Raw genomic sequence first — 21,036 nt, 5'->3', positions numbered from 1 at the left:
ATCAAAAGACCTTTCCAACAAGCCAAATATTAAAGATCTGACAACCCTATCAAAAGTTATAAATACTTTAGTGTTTTAAATACACTTTATTTAGGCCGGATCTCAGATATATTGATAAAATAAGTGTTATTTAAACACTTTTTTGAGGCTGTATAGTGTATTCACTTTATGAATGCGAGGAAGGCACCAACCACCTAAAGGTGGATTAAGTAACGTTTTTATATTCAAACACTTCACAAGATTTTTAACAAGCATTTTAAGAACAGTTAACAATTAAAAAAGTATTTCATGTCAGATCTAGAACTATTTTTTAAAGATATTCGTCATTACAATATTCAACAAATTGCAGATAGTTTTTTTTTTTTGCTATTTCTAGTAACATTTCTTTGTTCCACAAAATTCCAAAACGATTTTAACAGAACACTGTTCAACGCTACTTTAAAAAAAATGCAAAAAATAGTTTTTTAATCTTAAATTTTGATAAAATTTATTTTAATTTACTAACGATTCTAAATAACGATGAACAAATTGGATTTAAATATTTTGAGTGTAAATTATGTTTTTTAATTCAATTACTTCAATCATTACTTATTGAATTCAAATTTAGTACCATTTTGCAATGCAATGTATTTGTTTCTAGAATTATTATTAAATGTAAAAAAAACTGCTTTTAATGAAGTTTTGCCTGAACTTTATTTAAATACTTAAATTTCCCTATTGCTGAAATTTAGGAAAGCAAAAAACTTTATTGCACTTAGTTTAATGATTCTAGTTTTGATGTAATAGAGGTTTAGGACGTGCTTCGTTTTGGAGGTATTTCAGCAAATTAATTTTATAAAATCTCTATTAAATTTCAAATAGCTGAATCATAAATTCAACTGACGGAAATTCTTTAAAATTTCCCAAGATTTGCTTTTATTTCAAATAAATAATTTGTGTCAGGGGGTTTTTTTTTGTATCTTGAACTACTTGAACTATTAAGACATTATTCTGTTCATAATTATGCTTAAAGAATACATTGATACGTTTATTTTGAGCAGTTTGAGGATACCGTGAAATTGCCGTGAAATTCCAATGTTTTATAATTGGAATAAACATTAATATTTCGATGCCTCTATGCTCTCTTATGCTAACTAGATAGGAAAACCAGCTAGCTTAGAACAAGAGATCACAGAGGCATCGATTTGTTATAAAATCATAGAAAAATAGGTTATCAAAGTTTCTGTTTCGAAAGGACTTTTTTCAGTTGTATCATGTTCCCCGTGGCCAAAATGATCAAAGCCGTATTCCCAGAACTTCCTAAGCTTTCACGTGAGGCCAAGACAATGAGATTTGATTAAAAAAAATATATATTTTTTAGTTTGGGGTCGAAGAAGGCCCACATAAAGTCCTGACTCGATTATCCAAAGTTTAATTTTTCCGAGGACTTCGGATAATCAAGTCTATACTGTACCTCCAAATTATGGTACGCTCTCTATGGGATGCTGAAGGTTCGTCTGTTATTCAAAATGTCTTAAAATTTAAAGCGGATTTGATTTAAAAAAAAAGGCCGATAGGGAACCCAAAACCACAGGATGGTTAAATTAAATACTTCTCAAAGCTTTACTCGAAGAAACCTACTCTACACAGAAAAAAAAAGTTGAATTTTGGAATGTTGAATGTTGGAATTTGGTAGGTTAAATATTACCTCTTTTTGAGTAATATTACATTAAAAATGTGTAAAAATTTCAACCAGATGAATGTTCATCAAAAACTGATGAAAATTCATCATTTTCTGGGGTAAAATTAATCATTTTTTGACACAAAATCTGTCACCATTTCCTGATGAATATTACCATTATTTTTTTTTTCTGTGTAACAGTATCAAAGAAAGGTAAACTGCTAGGTTAACTCGTACTTCAATGCAGAATCAATGTTTAATAAACTTTAACAACTATCAGAACACGCAAAGAAAAACATTTGCCCGGAAATCTTGCTGTTAGATTTCTTTAGTTTTTTTTCGAGCATAAATATTTTACCAACATAGAAAGCTTGGCACACATTCCCACAGTTGGATTTACCAACACAAGCAGATTGCAGAATAAACTTCTGCTTTTACCATCGCACTGTGGAAGAAAAAAAACATGTTCGATGGTCAAAATGTCTTTATTTGTTTCAACCTGTTATCAAGTTCAACAATGTTTCTTGATCAATTTTTATAAATTATTTCCAATGTAAAGCTTCGAACAATAAAAATTACAATTTCCTTCTTTTTCAAGCTTGTACCTACTGTACATTGCAAGCCAAACATGTATCGCTTAATCGTCCATAATTCACCTGTTTGTAGCTGTTTCCGTCCGTTTCGTTCCTTTTTTTTCTATTCGTCTCCATCCAAAACAAAACTTCCAACTCATGCATAATTCGTTACCATACCCGCATACAAGGGCTCCTAGGCATACCTTCTGTTGTTCTAGACGAGGGGAGAGCTTCATTATCGAAGGGTTCTATCCGGCGTGCAGCAAGTCTAGGTCATACAAAAAAACCAAACAACATGTTGCGTCGTTGTGCCAACTGATCCAAATTGCCCACCGTGAAGTTTCCCCTGGAAGTTGAAGTGGTATACTCAGATTTTTTTTGATCAACATGCCTACGATATTTGCTAAAAAAAATAAAGTTTCAGAAAATTTTACTTAAGTTTTCTGTTTTGAGTGCACCCCAAATAGGGCTTAGAAATTGATTTCTTCTATAAAAAAATAACGTCACGTCATTCCTTCTATTTTCCTACCGGGTTTTGATGGATGACACGTAACTTTTAATGGGACAAAAGAGGCCGATAAACGCACGGCGGAAAGTCGGATGTCAATTTGGCCAAGCGCAAAAGGCACTGCATGTCAAGCGATTCTGGAGGTGCCAACGGAAGTAGGCTCTCTCTGTTTGGAAATCTAGAATTGATTTTTGCGACTCTTTTCTATGCCAGATCGATAAATGGGTGTCACAATGGGTAAAGTTTTGAATTTGATTGATGGTGCATGCCTAATTAGCTTTCCATTTATGCTTGAAAGTGGCATTGGAACATGCAATTCTAATGGACATTTTTTTTTATAGCGCTACAATTTAGAATATGAATATGAGCACACAACTTTCGAATTTGACGCTTTGAACCAAAAAACAAAAACCCGATTTAATCCCACCTGGGGTGAGATAGAGCCTTTCTTACTAAAGAATATAACAATGGTAGATTTTTTTTTCATTTCATAACATCGACTTTGTTTATTTATAACGTCTTATTTATGATGAAAGCAATGTATTATAAATGATATGATTTCCAGAAGAAATAAAAAACGCAAATTTCACTAAAAGAATATTTTCAATCGTACAATATGTTTGTAAGTTTGTAATCAAACAAGCGTTTATGACAAATGCGACCATAGCAAGCTTCCCATGCGCCAGTGACAACGCACACCGCGGTTTTGGTTTTTTAGCTTCGGTACGAGCCCTTTTGTGTGTTGGTATTGTCCGTTTCTTTCAAAGGTACACGCCGCGCGGTATTTCAGAATGTGCCGCAGGCACTGTTGCCAGCGATTTTTTGCACTTTTGGTGCAATAAAAAACATACCCGGCAACAATGCCATGCAATTCGAAGAAGAAGATCAACAAAAACAAAACGCGCAGTATGGGATTTGACAGCGCGCATTTGCCGAAAGTGCGGCGCGTCGTTTCGAGGCTGGTATGCCGCGTGTCTTTTACGGGAATACGCGCAATATTGTGGTTCATCGTTCCAGCGCACCAAGCCAAGCAAAACCGAGGTACAAGTAAACCGCGTGTGCCGCACGGTGCAGGGAAGCTAGCCATTCGGCTTCTACGAAAGTGACAGAGTCAGAGATAGCTATTTTTAACAACCGCACCACTACACACTCAATCGCGAGAACCTTAGGTAGAAAGCCATTGGCGTCGCCAGCATTGAAAACTTTGAAAACGATATAAACGGTGAAAAGCTTAGAAAGCTCCTATTGGAATCCAATGAACCCTGTTAAATAAACTTACGAAAATAAAGTCTACATTTAGGCGATTTTTGAAGCGCTCGGAAAACAAATTGATTGTAGCCGGATGAATGTCCTATGTCACAAAAGTTTTTACATAAACATTGGTCAGTTATGCAAAAACGAACAGGGCAAAAGAAACCGAAAAGCTACGATATCTTACATGTTGTAGGAAACATCGGTAGACAAGCTACTACAAAACGAGTATAAGTCGAGCCACAAAATATATGCGCCAGCATTCTCGCGCCAGTATACGAAGCTCAACTTGACAACTTGTCGACTTGGCGACGAAGCGTCGAAAATCGATGCAGTGTGATTTTTTTACGATTTTTCCGATTAAAATTCATGCTGAATCGACATAATTACGAAGATGGAAATGACGTCCAGCCTTAAAGTAAAACCTATACCTTTCTTTAGTAAGAAAGGCAAAAAGAAGTTGCTTTAAACCGATCTCTTTTTGTTGAACCACAACAAACGTCCAAAGGGCCATTCTTATGCAAATTGGCTGAGCCTTTCGAAAAAAAACATTCAAAAGCACACGACTGAGTTTTAGAGACTGAAACATCGAAAAACAGTTCAAAATCTTCACTTTTTCAAAAAACTTTTTCGTTAAATTCAAACAACTCGTGAAGAACACATGCAAATCTAGTGTGGAAATTTACGTTCTAAGATATTTTTGATTGGGCAACAATCAAGTTGTCTAAGAATATTGAATTGACCAAAGTGGCACCCCCTACAGCGTGATACAGACCCATAATACTATGCTATGCTAACTCGCGAAGAATACATGCAAATCCCTTATGTTTATACATCCAAATTTTTGTTTTTGTCTGTTCTTCAACCTTGTAGAACATCGATACATTTAAAAAAAAGTTACTCTGCAAAGTTATATATGTTTTTAAAATGATAAAAATTGCTTTAAATTTTAAAAATGTCCTCTCTGACAAAATGCAGATTTAGAAATTTCATTAAATTTCCAATAAAATGGCATGTCCCTTTATTTATACAGCTGGGGACATGGGAAATGGGTAATTCTCTACTAAACCCACACGAAATCGGGAAAATTTGCCCTGACCTCTCTTCGATCTGCGTGAAACCTTTCATTTTTGAACATGCGAAAAAAGAGGTGTTTTTCAATAATTTGCAGCCTAAAACGGCGATGAGATAGAAATTTGGTGTCAAAGGGCCTTCTATGTAAAATTGGACGCCCGATTTGATGGCGTACTCAAAATTTCGAAAAAAACGTATTTTTCATCGAAAAAAACACTTAAAAAGTTTTAAAAAATCTGCTATTTTCCGTTACTTAACTGTCAAATTTTTTGGAACATGTGATTTTAAGGGAAATTAAATCTACTTTTCGAATCTACATTAACCCAGAAAGGTAATTTTTTCATTTAAAAAAAAATAATTTTAAAATTTCGTGTTCTTTGTAACTTTGCAGGGTTATTTTTAGAGTGTTACAATGTTCTACAAAATTGTAGAGCAGACAAGTACAATTTATTTGATATATAAACATCAGGGGTTTGCTTGTAAACATCACGAGTTATTGCGATTTTACGAAAAAATGTTTTGAAAAAGTTACTTGTTTCGTCGTCCGTGTCTGTCGCGGGTGACCATGAACGGCCATGATCAACGACGAACTTTTTCAAAACTTTTTTTTCGTAAAATCGCGATAACTCGTAATGATTACAAGCAAACCTCATTTGTTTATATATCAATAGTTTTTTGGGGCACCCTACACAGGAAAAAGTGATGGTAATATTCATCAGAAAATGGTGACAGATTCTGTGTCAAAAAAATGAGTAATATTACATCAGGAACTGGTAAATTTTTTGTTCTGTGAAATGGTCACTTATGTTAATCATCAAAAAGTTAATTACCTAAAATACACCTTCCAACTAGAGTAAATTTTCAAAACAACCTATGAGTCATGGGTTTCCCTTGCAGATAGGACCTTTTGAATATTTAATCTAGAAATGTCAAGGCAACAACTTGTAAACAACATATCGATGCCCGTGTGCTCTCTTGTTCTATCTAGATAGGAATTCCAGCAAGCTTAGTACAAAAGAGCACACCGGCATCGATATATCTGGAGTTTTTTTTAAAAAAGGTCCAATAAACCAAATTTTCAGTTTTTGCTTTTTGGGTATTTTTTTATACCCCTGACTCAAGGCGGGTTCAAAAACACCCAAAAAGCAAAAACTGGAAATTTTGTTTATTGGACCTTTTAAAAAAATACTCCAGATATGTTTTGAACTGTTTTAAAAGTATATTTTCAATACTTTTTTAATTCTTTCATTTAAAAAAATAGATTCATTGATAATCCGTTTTTTATCCTTAGAAATATATCAAAATAAATTTAAAAAAAAAATACGGTTTTTGTGTATAGTTGTTTACTTTCATCATTCATTATTTTTTATTGAGTTTCTTTTTTATCCAACAACATACGTTCATGTAGCAAAATTGCTAAAAACAAATATAGTTAACATTCCAGCACTGCATTGATGTAATTTCTCAAACGTCACACGTTTGCTTATTCTGCTGCGTACTGTTCTTTACACAGTAAATAAAAAATGTTGAATCTATATTTTATAGTTCTGTACCTCTTTTAAACGTAATTTTGACCTTATTTATGTTGAAAAAGTCCAATTTCTCATCAGGTAAAATAACATTTTTTTTGACATAATCTTTCCATGTCATTAAAGTTAATAAATGCATTTACAATATAAATACACCAAGCTTGGTAAATATCGACGACCGGCTCACGCTCCACTGACAGTGACACTGTGCACTTGTTTGTATACACAAACAAACGGCCCAGAGATGCCGTGGCTTCAAGCGAACTGCAGTCATGATTCCATCTAATCTTGAACTTGTCGACACACATGCGCCAAGGTGATCAAACTGTAAATCTTTACTACGCGGTGCACGGTGGGAAATTTAGCATGTAATTTTACGTGATATTTTGCGCAAATTTACATACATTTGATTGAAATTTTTATTTTTCTCTAATTTCTTCAAATAATATCAAACAAAATTGTTTCCAACGGTGCCACCCTCATTAAACACCTAGGACGTTGACGCTCAACTGCTTGTTAGCTTGACTTATGATGGCGAACAAACAGGCTCGACGCTGATTACGCCAGCCTAGAAGTGTCTTATCCTGGGGCTCTCGATAAGAGCAAAAGTAAAAGGCTCAGTCTAGATCAAGTGGTTAGGCGAGTCTAGTAGTGACCGATCAGCCACCGTAGAGGAAGCTTAGCTCAAGTTGATGCATTTGTGGAACAATTCGAAAAGTTTGAGTTTTAGAAAATTGAGCTCAAAAAGTTTGCTTACCATGGCTGACGGCAGTCCTACATCTGGAGAGGTCATCAAGAGTTGTTTTTTTTTCCTGCTCAAATCGTAGCTAAATTGATTTTCCAGTTGGCGATTACTTGGCTTTAGTGAGACTAACCGAGTTTTTCCTTTCTCTCTGTTGTCATTATTTTTTGCAGAGCGCGCAGAACCGCCTGTACATCAAACGGGGTCACGTGGTGAACCACGATGGCATACAGCAGGCAGACATCTACATCGAGGATGGAACTATCAGGTAAGGCGGGGTTAGTGAGGGGTGGGGATTTCGGTCCGGACGTGATGGAGTTAAGCTAGTGGTTCAAATTCCTAAAGGGAATTTTCAACTTCAAGTTTTGGAGAAAAAACGTTCTTCTTTCTTGGATTTGTCTCTATATTGATTGCAATGTGCCCATCAAACATCGAAAAGCAATTTGGCAATAACTCAGCTCAGGATCACTTTCCACCGCATAGCTGGGAAAAACGTCAATAAATCAGCTGTGGCAAAGCTATCTCTCCCAACCGCGCGAAATGCTGTAGGAAAATCGATACACGCCGTCGTCTGCCATCAGGTTGGCAACTGAAGAAGACGCACCGCGTCTATCTATCTATCTACGGCTGCTGATTCTGTCTCGTGCCTCACACCCTAATGTATTGCTGCTGTGGGTTCACGGGTCCTGGATTTTATCTGGCTCTACATGCCTACATCCTGGCTTCAGGCCAAGATTCTGGCAGTGTTGGTAATTTCAGAATATCTTTGATTTTAAAAATTGTTTTTTCAATATAAATTTTAATATTAATATAATTTTCAAAGCAATGTCATTTTTGGTTTGATAGTTTTATTTGATATTTTTACATAAATTTTGAAAGCTTGAAAAAATCCAGATTTCAATTAATTTAATTATTTAAATTATATTATTTCAGATATGATACTGTACTGTATTTTACACATTATTGCAGTAAGGCCGTTGCAAATCCAAATGTTGAAACCTTGGCTTGTAATTTCAATTTTTATATTTTTATATTATTTTTATATCCTGACAAAAAAGTTAATAAAAATATTTTTTAAAGCAAAATTGAATTTGAAATCGATAAGTTCTTGCTTTTTGTTTAATAAAATGTACCGTTATCAAGTTATAGCCAATTTTGAGTACTTATTTTCGATTTCTTTTCGTTTTTATCATTGGGGTTGTTACCCTGTTCGCAGCAACATCGCCTGTTTTGTTGCTCCGCGAAAAATTTTCGTTTTACGGTGAAAGTGCGTTGTATTAATCGCGAGTTCTTCCCCGCACGATGGGCAGGAACACCCGCGGCCGTGGCAGCTCGAGTGCACCTCGAGGACGTGGCCGGGCCAGTTCCTACAGCAGCATCGGAAAGACCTCCTCGTCTGGCTCGAAACGGTCAACAAACCTGCTGAAGCTGCCATCCAACTTCATACCTGCCCGTAGCCCGTATACGAACGCGTGGATCGGTGGCACTCGGTAAACCGGATCAACCTAGAACCAGTGGACTGTCCACCAACAAGCCGGGAACTTCCTCGACGACGGTTCCAACCTCAAACGGACTCGCTGTTTTGTCTGATGACAACAATGAAGACGACGACGACGACATCTCCCAAGTAACATTTTTTTCCAGGAGTTCTACAAGAGCTCTGCAAGATAGCTACAGCATAGCAGTTTGGACCGCGGTAGGATAAAACTCTCTTCAAGTACTCTTCCAAACTCCTGAAGAAGTTTTGAAGAGAATTTTATCCTATCGCGGTCCAAACTGCTATGCTGTAGCTATCTTGAAGAGCTCTTGTAGAACTCCTGGAAAAAAATGTTACTTGGGCTGTGGTGGCGATAGTGTTACTACTACACCGTCGCAGACTAAGGTCACCTCCACCGATTACAGTGCCTGGTCGCCCGGCTGTTGAAATCGAGGGGGCATTAGCGGATGCCGACTGTCAATACCTCATGCGTTAACAAGTCGTCCGTAAACATCATCACGCGAGATCGTCCGCGTTTCGAAAAAGTGCAGAAAACGCTGAAAGATGCAAACATTCTATACCACACGCATGATTCGCCGGAAAACCTTCCGGTCAAGGTAGTGGTGACTGTGTTCTCCATCCTAGTGCCACCCAAGGAATTTGTGGATGTAATTCTCGCGAAAAAAAATATTTATCCGCGAGAAGCTAAAGTGCTCTCGCATAAGGTAACCGAGGTCGGAGACCAGATTCTCTGGCTGCTGTACTTCGAACGCGGTTCTGTTAAGATCCAGGACCTGCGCAAAGTTTAGTCGTTGGAAGGATTCATGGTGAGCTGGTGATACTTCAGCAAGCTGCCTTCCGATGCTGCCCAATGTCACCGATGCCAACGTTTTGGACACGGTTCCCGGAACTGCACTTTGGCGCCGAAGTGTGTCAAGTGCAGCGCAGCCCACCTCACGGCTGAATGCACGCTGCCCAAGAAAGCATCCCTGGGAAAGGACAACCAAGCCGAGCAGAACAAGCGGAACGTGAAGTGTGCTAACTGTGACGGTAACCACACGGCCAATTACCGCGGGTGCACCGCTAGGAGGACCTACCTCGAGGCGCTGGAGAAGAGGAAAAAGTCAGCACAACATTCCTCAAGGACTTCGACAGGTCAATCCTCGACCGAACCCCGTCAAACGAATCCTCCTGGATTCGGGCGTACTTACGCCAGCGTGGCGGCTACCGCAAACGGTCCAACCCCGGACAGCAACAGTGATGGTGATTTATTCACCCTCACCGAATTACTCTCCCTTGCGAGAGACATGCGCTGCAAGAGCTGATGGGGAAGTACCTATGCCCTGCATAGGTGCAAGCTCACACACTGTGGAACAGTCTTCGCCTTCAGTAACGAACTGATTTTTTTTTTCTGTGATATATATTTAAGCTTTCCTATCCTCCTTCTCTTTCCATAGTAATAGTAGCAGTTATTTTAGAAAATTTTTTCTGCTCTCGTTTAACCGACTGAAACTGAATTTGTTTATCCAATTGATTATATTTGAATTTATTTGTAGTTGTAAGGATCTCCAAAACTTCATTCTTTTATTAGTTAAGCAAATTGTATTCTGACTAGTACAACAAATAAACATGAATTGAATTGAATTGAATTTTCGTTTTTATGGCATTTTAAAAATAATTCTTGGAAGAAAAGCATCTTCGAAAAAAATATTTTTGCAGAGCTGAGAAAATTTGTTATAATTTGAAAATCAGGCAATATGTTTCTGAGATACAGCCTCGCAAAGAATTCGAATTGATGAAAATGAATTTCTCTAAGTTTTACCTAACTTTCCTTATTTTATTTATTGAAAAGTTCAAAAAAATAGCAAAAGTTTAAATTTTTAAAATTGAGTATCGGCCAATAGTTAACGAGATATTGTCTGTTGAAAAGTACATTCTAATTAGCAAGGTTGCTAACAATAAAATTATCGAGGCTCGATAACGATAACGATAGTTCTATCGTTATCGTTATTTCGATAATTCTATCGGCGATATTCTTATCTCCGATAATAGACGACTCATTTTTAAAATCTTTCTAAAATCGATTTATTCAACCATATCATTTTAAATTTTAAATGCTTTCACTAAGAATATATTTTTTGAAAAACATGTTTGTTTCAAAGGAAAATATGTACTCAAAATTGTTCACAAAATTCCGTATTTTTTACGAAAATGCTCAGATTTTCAAAATATGCAATATGGATCAAACGTCGCAAAATATTGTATGATATGAAGCATACACAATCTGAATGTATTTATAAAGCATGCAAAATTTCGCTTTGTTTGATACCCATATTGCATATTTTGAAAAATTGAATATTTTCGAAAAAAAACGATAGTTTGTGAAAACTTAAGTATTTTTGATAAACAAAAACTGTAAAAAAATTAAAAAGCATACAAAATTTCAATTCGTTTGATACCCATATTGCAAATTTTGGAAATTTGAGTATTTTCAAAACCATACGGTATTTTGTAAAAAATTTAGTATTTTACAAAAATACTTTAATAAAGTGAAAAAACATACAAAATTTTGCTTCGTTTGATACCCATATTGCAAATTATGACAATTTGATACCTATATTTCAAATTATGTAAATTTGAGTATTTTCGATAAATACGGTATTTTGTGAACAATTTTGAGTACATATTTAAACTTTGAAATATTTACAAAAAATATATTCTTAGTGAAAGCATTGAAAATTTAACATGATACAGTTGAATTAATCGATTTTAGAAAGATTTTAAAACCGATAGATTTATCGAAATAACGATAACGATAGAGATAGATTATCGTTATCGTCAGACGATAATATTATCGACGATAATTGTATTGACTAACAACCTTGCTAATTAGGTGACATTTATATAAATTGATTTTCAACGAGGCAGTATCTCAAAAAATATCTGCCCGACTTTCAAAGTTCTTGATAGAAAATTTTAGGAAATTTTCTCAGCTTATCAAAAATATTTTGTTGGTGCTGCCTTTTTTTTCAAAAATTATATTGAGGCTAGAAAAACATTAAACGTTAATTCATACCTAAAGGTAGCTAAAACATTAAAACGAAACATTATACCAAAAAAATGTAAAGATCTTTTCGATTGAAAATTCGATTTTTCTGTAAAAAACGACTTTGAATAATTATTTAGTCCAGATTTTCAATATTTTCCAAAAAACTTTTTTTATCTTTTGCATCACACACTATGGCTGAAAAGATGTATTTAAAATAAAATACGTATTTTGGGAATTCATCTATTTGTGATAAAAAGTTAAATAAAAAAAGGGATTTTATCGAGTACCTATCTTTTCTGAAAGATCCTAATCATCCCTACTTAAGGGACAGAATTTCATACATTTACATACCCATTTTGTATGACCAGCCCCTAAAACTGTATGGAGACTTGTATGGAAAAACTAGCCGTTCCGTCAACCGTTCCGGAGATATGATTTATTTTGAAAAGTGTGGTTTTTGCGAAAATCGTAATAAAACTATGTTTCGAATAGGACCACCCTAATAACCAAACAAAAAAAAAAACAGGTCTACTTACTTTAGTCAAGAAACTCCCATGCCAAATTTGAGCCAAATCGAACATTTTTGATCTGGATTCTACTGGTTTGACGGCAAATCGTTGAATAAGTAAATTTTAGGATAAAAAACAGCGTCCATGTAGGGCAGTGTTTCTCAACCGGTGAGCAATTCCCCCCTGGAGGGGAATTTGGTCATTCTTTGGGGGGGAATGACGATGCAATAGAAATCCATTTAAACGCGTTTGCAAAAAAAAATCCATTTCTGATAATTTCTTTAACATATCGAATTGGGAAGAATTTATCAATACCTACTGAACATGATATTTTGTGGTTATTGTTAAGGTTCTAAACAAAAGCGGTTAAGATATAAAATAGAAAAGGATTGTAAATTTATTTTTTTTTTTGACTTTGGATTTTATTTCAAATAATAGCGATAACTAATAACAATAATTTTTGAAAATTCTCCCAAAATTAGAGTAAAGAGTTTATTAAAGTGATTTTTTCTGCACACTTCTAAAAATTTACAGTTTTGAAAATAAATTAAACTGAAAATTCTAATGATATTTATGTCGTATTTTAACAAGTAGATTTTTTTTATTGTTGTTATGATTTATGCCATCCTTACCTTTTCAAATGTTTTTTTTTTAAATTTTGTCAATGTTTTACATCGATTCAAGCACGAGAACCTTGGATTTTTTCAAGGAGCAGTGGTTGTAATTAAATGGTTTTGTTTTTAAGAATCAAAATATTTTTTAAACTTGAACAGTAACACTTTTTTACGTATTTTTAAATGTTTTAAGGATTAATTCCAGTACAGTTTTGTTAAATTAAGCATAGAATATTAATGAATTAAAATTAAAAAATCGATTTTCATTTTATAAACCAGCATTAATTCAAACAGTTCATTTCATTTCATTGTTCAGTTTATTTCACAATCTGAAAATTTATGTTTTTTTAAATATTTTTTTTTCTTTTAGTGCTTCAATCTTATTGTAAACATTGAATTTAAGCTTATATTACACTTGATATTTTTTTTCAAAATTGAAGGTCTGAAGGAGGAAGGAGGAATGAAGGTCTTGAAAATCAGTCAAGGGGGGAATGGAACGATAAAGGTTGAGAACCACTGATGTAGGGGAACGGTAGTTAACTCCATCGCGTTTGTCACAAGCTCTAAAATGGGTTTTCAGACCACAATTTACCACCAAAATAAGGACCTTGAGTATGCAAACTGAATTCAGACATTTTCTGAGCGATTACATGAAAATTGAAGCAAATTGAAATTGTTGATGCTCTACTTTTTAAGGAGATAAGGGAAATTCTCCACGGTATTCTCAAATATGTTTCGCTTGGAAATGGACGATTTTTTTGGGAAGGTGAATAGCCTATGGAGGATCTATAAAGGCCCAAAAGGTGGGACATTGTGAGCTGCACAAAATTGCGCCCAATTTAGCTCAGACTGTACTTGCGACCGAGCTTGCGACAAAACAGCACGGCCTTGACGAAATGTTATTTTTAACACCAAACATCAAAATCAAAATTATACAAAATATCCAAAAATCTTGACAAAGAATATGAAGATAAAGAATGTTTAGGCTAAACGAGTACACGAAAAATTTAGTTAAATTTTCAATGGCAAAATCAAAATTTAACCGGTTTAAACGGTGTATTTGGAAATTACAAAGCTAAGCCTTCCACATGACTGAAAACTACTTTTTTCCGTTTCTCCCTCCCATCCAGATACGTCGGCTCGGGTGCGGACTTTGTCGTGCCCGGCGGCTGCCGCACGATAGACGCGGCCGGCCTGATGGTCATCCCGGGCGGTATCGATCCGCACACCCACTTCCAGCTCGAGTTTGGCGGCACCGTCTCGGTGGATGATTTCTACCAGGGCACGAAGGCGGCGGTGGCCGGCGGCACCACCACAATCAGTAAGTATATAATTTGAGACATTTCTAGACAAATAATTTCTTACGATTGCTTCCTCTTCCCTCCGCAGTGGACTTTGTCATTCCAAAGAAGGGTGAATCCCTGCTGGAAGCGTACGACGAGTGGCGGTGCCGGGCGGACACGAAGGTGGTCTGCGATTACGGTCTGCACGTGGCCATCACGTGGTGGTCCAAGTCGGTGCGGGATGAGATGCGCATCCTGTGCCAGGAACGCGGAGTCAACTCGTTCAAGTGCTTTATGGCGTACAAGGGCCTCTTTCAGGTCACCGACAGTGAACTGTACGAAATCTTCGAGACGTGCAAGGAGTTGGGCGCGGTGGCGCAGGTTCACGCCGAAAACGGTGACGTCATCGCGAAAAACGTCCAGAAGCTACTGGCGGCGGGAGTGACCGGTCCGGAGGGACACGAACTGTCCCGGACGGAGGAGGTCGAGGCGGAAGCCGTCAACCGTGCTTGCGTCATTGCACATCAGGTAAGCAGCTGAGGTTCCGTGTGTGAGCGTGTGTTGAATTCCACCTGCGCTAGGTACATATTGCATGACACTTTAGCATTTTATGATCCCCCTGAATCGTCCCTCTTCTCTCCTCTATGCTCGTATCTAATTTTATCACAGCTATCACTATCATCTCGAATAACGTAACCACACTCTTGAGCTGTAAACGGCACTTTATGCCGCTTTTGATTAGATTAGATACCTTCCACACTTTATAGTGGTTTTGTAAACAAAACATGGGTGTTGAGTTGAGTGCAAACAAATCTCATTTTATTGCTGCCCGTTGGGGGCCACACATACAATTTTGATTTGCCGAAATGATTTTGAAAATAAGTGTTAACTATGAAGATGAAATTATTTAAAGCCATGCAGATTAAAGCCAATGTTAAAAAATGAAATCATTAAAAAAGAAACACATTTAAAAAGAACTAAACCATTTCCCAGACTATCGTTCCTGTTCTCGAACTTCATTAGGGTTCAAAAGTTTAACCGATAAGTTATCATCGGGATAGTAACGATAATCTATCGTTGTCGTTATCGAAATACAATTATCCTGTCGGCGGTAACCTTATTGACTTTGTAAAGCTTTTACTATGATGATGATTTTTTTTTTTGATGATGTAGTAAGTTTCAGGCTACAAGTACTCAACATTTTTCACCAATACCGTATTTTTTGAAAATACTTAAATTTTTATCATGTGCAATATGCGTATCAAACGATTTAAAATCCGGTATGCATTTTCACCGTTTTAGAGTTTTTGGAAATGAATGTTGAAATTTTAAAATTGAGTATTTTTAAGTCTTGAAGAGTGAAAGTACATATAAAATATTGAATTGTTTGATGCCCGTATTGCAAATTATAAAAATGTTAGTATTTTCAAATCAACATGGTATTTTGTAAAAAAAAATAGTTTTCGTTCCAAAGAGTATAAAACAGTAAAAATGTATAAAATTTTTGCATCGATTGCAAATTATGCAAATTTTAAGCGTTTTCAAAAAAAATTCGGTATTTGGTGAAAGTTTAAGTATTTATTTCCAAAAAAAACAGTGCTAAAACAGTGAAAATGCAGACAAAATTTGTAATCGTTTGGTGCCCATGTTACACATTTTAAAGAATTATTTTTTTTTTTTTCAAAAAACCGCCAACTCACACGATTGCTTCGACCCCTCTTCGATATTCGTTAAACTTTGGCCATAGGGGTAATATTTGACCCTGATTACGAATCCGAGCTACATTTTTCGATATCTCGTAACGGAGGGGTGGTACGACCCCTTCTATTTTTTAAAAGTCGAAAAAAGACTTGTTTTTCAATAATTTGCAGCCTAAAATGGTTATAGTTTGGAAATTTGTTGTCGAAGGGATGTTTTTTGTAAAATTAGACGTCAGATTTGATGGCGTATTCAGAATTCCAAAAAAACGTATTTTTATCGACAAAATCAGCTATTTTATGATAACGTAAAACGGGGTGACTTTGATAGCCGGGGTGACTTTGATAGGTTTGCGGTTTTCCGCAAAATGAAGATTACAATTAAAGTACGTACGGAGTGGTTTAGAATCATACTGACCGTGGTAGAGAAGTGTTCAAAGTACCTCAAAATGAAATTTTCATAAAATTTTGAAAAGTTTAAAAAGTTTGTTGACTATAGTTAAAAAAATGTTGATGAAAGTCATTATTTTAAACTTCTCAAAGTGTCATGATTTTCTCAATGAACATGATTTTGATTCGGAAAACGGAATTCATTTTCGGATTCTTTGGTCAATTTTCCACAAGGTGAATTCCTTAAGGTTAAATAAGTTTGTAAATAATGAATAATATGTGTTTTTGAAACACAATTAAAAAAAATCTCCAAATCTAGGCAATTTCAGTTGAACATATTTCATGTAATATGTAAAAACTTGTGATTCGTGCTTCGAATTCAGTATAAAATGCAATATAAATCGATAATTTTATAAACAAAACTAGTTTTAACAAATTTTTGTCAAAATTCCGACTTTTTAACAATTTTACCTAAAATTTATATGTATTATGTTAAAAAGCTTATAATCTTAGTTAACTAAATATAAACATTGATTTTTTTTTCTTAAAAACTATATCAGCTACTTTAGTGATGGTACATTTAACGTACAAATCAAGTTTGAACATTTTAAATATGATTTTAACAAGAAAAACTATGACAATCTAAGTCAACCCGGAATTTAAACCAATAATTTTTTAACGTAACTATTTTTCTAAACACTATCGAAAAAACTTTTTTTTCCAAAATAGTGCAAGGCCTTTGTGTGGCCTACCCCAGTACATGTTATAAACATAATAATCTTTAGAAAAACATTTTCAGTTGTTAAATATTCCAAAAATATATTGGGGTAATTCTCTACCAACTCACACGAAATCGGGAAAAATTGCCCCGACCCCTCTTCGTTTTGCGTGAAACTTTGTCCTGAGGGGTAACTTTTGTCCATTTTTGAACATGCGAAAAAAGAGGTGATTTTCAATCCTTGGCAGCCTGAAACGGTGATGAGATAGAAATTTGGTGTCAAAGGGACTTTTATGTAAAATTAGACGCCCGATTTGATGGCGTACTCAGAATTCCGAAAAAACGTATTTTTCATCGAAAAAAACACTAAAAAAGTTTTAAAAGTTCTCCCATTTTCCGTTACTTGACTGTACAAATTTTTGGAACATGTTATTTTATGGGAAATTTAATGTAATTTTCGAATCTTCATTGACCCAGAAGGGTCATTTTTTCATTTAGAACAAAATTTTTCATTTTAAAATTTCGTGTTTTTTCTAACTTTGCAGGGTAATTTTTAAGAGTGTATTAATGTTCTACAAAGTTGTAGAGCAGACAATTACAAAAAAAATAATATATAGACATAAGGGGTTTGCTTATAAACATCACGAGTTATCGTGATTTTACGAAAAAAAGTTTTGAAAAAGTTGGTCGTCATCGATCATGGCCGTTCATGGTCACCCGCGACAGACACGGACGACGAAACAAAGAGAAACGCAAAAAGTAACTTTTTCAAAACTTTTTTTCCTAAAATCGCGATAACTCGTGATGTTTATAAGCAAATCCCTTATGTCTGTATATCAAAATTTTTGTAATTGTCTGCTCTACAACTTTGTAGAACATTGTTACACTCTAAAAAATAACCCTGCAAAGTTAGAAAAAACACGAAATTTTAAAATGAAAAATTTTGTTCTAAATGAAAAAATGACCCTTCTGGGTCAATGTAGATTCGAAAAGTACATAAAATTTCCCATAAAATGACATGTTTCAAAAAAATTTACAGTCGAGTAACGGAAAATGGGAGAATTTTTAAATCTTTTTTAGTGTTTTTTTCGATGAAAAATACGTTTTTTCGGAATTCTGAGTACGCCATCAAATCGGGCGTCTAATTTTACATAAAAGTCCCTTTGACACCAAATTTCTATCTCATCACCGTTTCAGGCTGCAAATTATTGAAAAACACCTCTTTTTTCGCATGTTCAAAAATGGAAGGAGTCGTACCTCCCCTCCGTCACGAGATATCAAAAAACGGACCTCGGATTCGTAATCAGGGACAAAAGTTACCCATAAGGACAAAGTTTCACGCAAATCGAAGAGGAGTCGGGGCAACTTTTCCCGATTTCGTGTGAGTTGGTAGAAAAATTACCCAACTGTAAAAAAAAAAATTGGCACATGTAATTTTATGGGAAATTTACAAATGAAAAAATACGCTTCTGGGTTATTGCAGGAGTAGTTCTCTAGGATTTCGGTCATTCGATTTTTTTTGTATTTTTTAATCCGACTGAAACTTTTTTGGTGCCTTCGGTATGCCCAAAGAAGCCATTTTGCATCATTAGTTTGTCCATATAATTTTCCATACAAATTTGGCAGCTGTCCATACAAAAATGATGTATGAAAATTCAAAAATCTGTATCTTTTGAAGGAATTTTTTGATCGATTTGGTGTCTTCGGCAAAGTTGTAGGTATGGATACGGACTACGCTGGAAAAAAATGGTACACGGCAAAAAAATTTAGTGATTTTTTTATTTAACTTTTTAACACTAAAACTTGATTTGCAAAAAAACACTATTTTTATTTTTTTTTATTTTTTGATATGTTTTAGAGGACATAAAATGCCAACTTTTCAGAAATTTCCAGGTTGTGCAAAAAATCATTGACCGAGTTATGCATTTTTTAATCAATACTATTTTTTTCAAAAAATTTAAATATTGGTCGCAAAAATTTTTTAACTTTATTTTTCGATGTAAAATTGAATTTGCAATCAAAAAGTATTTCAGTAAAATTTTGATAAAGTGCACCGTTTTCAAGTTATAGCCATTTTTATGTAACTTTTTTCAAAATAGTCGCAGTTTTTCATTTTTTTAAATTAGTGCACATGTTTGTCCACTTTTGAAAAAAATATTTTTGAAAAGCTGAGAAAATCCTCTATATTGCTTCATCGGACTTTGTTGATACGATCTTTAGTTGCTGAGATATTGCAATGCAAAGCCCACCATTTTTCAATGTCGATATCTCAGCAACTAATGGTCCGATTTCCAATGTTAAAATATGAAACATTCGTGAAATTTTCCGATCTTTTCGAAAACAATATTTTCAAAATTTTCAAATCAAGACTAACATTTCAAAAAGGCCAAACATTGAATATTACGCCCTTTTAAAATGTAAGTCTTGATTTGAAAATTTTGAAAATATTTTTTTTGAAAAGATCGGAAAATTTCACAAATGTTTCATATATTAACATTGAAAATCGGATCATTAGTTGCTGAGATATCGACTTTGAAAAATGGCGGACTGTTTGGGTGAGACTTAGAAAACATCAATTTTCCTGTTTTTAAACCTTTGCATTTCAATATCTCAGCAACTAAAGGTCGTATCAACAAAGTCCGAAGAAGCAAAATATAGAGGATTTTCTCAGCTTTTCAAAAATATTTTTTTCAAAGGTGGGCAAACATGTGCACTAATTTTAAAAAAATGAAAAACTGCGACTATTTTGAAAAAAGTTACATAAAAATGGCTATAACTTGAAAACGGTGCACTTTATCAAAATTTCACTAAAGTATTTTTTGATTGCAAATTCAATTTTACATCAAAAAATGAAGTTGAAAAATTTTTGCGATCAAAATTTCGATTTTTTTTAAAAATCAGTATTGATTAAAAAATTCATAACTCGGTCAATGATTTTTTGCACAACCTGGAAATTTCTGAAAAGTTGGCATTTTATGTCCTCTAAAACATATCAAAAAATAAAAAAAATTAAAAATAGTGTTTTTTTGCAAATCAAGTTTTAGTGTTAAAAAGTTAAATAAAAAAATCACCAAATTTTTTTTACCGTGTATTATTTTTTTCCAGTGTAGTCCGTATCCATACCTACAACTTTGCCGAAGACACCAAATCGATCAAAAAAATTCCTTCAAAAGATACAGATTTTTTAATTTTCATACATCATTTTTGTATGGACAGCCGCAAAATTTGTATGGAAAATTATATGGACAAACTAATGATGCAAAGTGGCTTCTTTGGGCATACCGAAGGCACCAAAAAAGTTTCAGTCGGATTAAAAAATACAAATATTAAAATTGAAGAAAAAATACCGATTTCGTAGAGAATTGCTCAGATTCGAAAAGTACATAAAATTTCCCATAAAATTACATGCGCCAACATTTTTTTACGGTTGAGTAACGTAAAATAGCAGAATTTTTGAAACTATTTTTGTATTTTTTCCGGTGAAAAATACGTTTTGTCGGAATTCTGAGTACGCCAGCAAATCAGGCATTCAATTTTACATTAAGGTCCTTTTGACACCAAATCTCCAAACAATAGCCATTTCAGGCTGCAAATTATTGAAAAACACATTTTTTCGAAGGTTTACGAGATATCGCAAAATGAAGATCGTAATCGTGATCAGGGACAAAAGTTACCCCTTAGGAAAAAGTTTCACGGAACGAATAGGGGTTGGGGCAACTGCTGTGTGAAATGGTGGAGAATTACTCATTTGTAAAAAGTTTAGTATTTCATTTCAAAAAGTCTAAAACAGTAAAAATGCATAACAAATTTTGAATCGTTTGAAAACGAAAAAAATGAGTATTTTCGAAAATACGGCATTTTGTGAAAAATACGAGTAATTATACGATGAAACTTACTGCATTATCAAAAAAAAATCTTAGAGAAAGCGTCAGAAGTTTAACAGGATTTGGGTTCATCGTC

At 34.6% G+C, this 21,036-nt stretch overlaps 1 protein-coding gene across 8 annotated transcripts in view; it reads left to right on the top strand.

Moving 5' to 3' along the window:
• The window catches only part of LOC120427519 (dihydropyrimidinase), a 58,004-nt gene that overhangs the window by 24,031 nt on the left and 12,937 nt on the right, over positions 1–21,036 (top strand). For 6 of the 8 annotated variants that reach the window (XM_039592386.2, XM_039592385.2, XM_039592388.2 and 3 more), the window contains exons 3-5: positions 7,513–7,607; positions 14,119–14,309; positions 14,378–14,799. In XM_039592386.2, coding sequence (XP_039448320.1) covers positions 7,513–7,607; positions 14,119–14,309; positions 14,378–14,799 — 708 coding nt within the window. Of the gene's footprint in view, positions 1–7,227; positions 7,386–7,512; positions 7,608–14,118; positions 14,310–14,377; positions 14,800–21,036 lie in introns of those variants that run through there. The other 2 variants (XM_039592383.2, XM_039592382.2) reach the window with 1 other exon arrangement.

Source organism: Culex pipiens, chromosome 3 (genome assembly GCF_016801865.2).
Source record: "Culex pipiens pallens isolate TS chromosome 3, TS_CPP_V2, whole genome shotgun sequence".
Lineage (NCBI taxonomy): Eukaryota > Metazoa > Arthropoda > Insecta > Diptera > Culicidae > Culex > Culex pipiens.
Note: the sequence above shows the minus strand (reverse complement) of the source record. Positions and strands in the feature narration are given on the sequence as shown.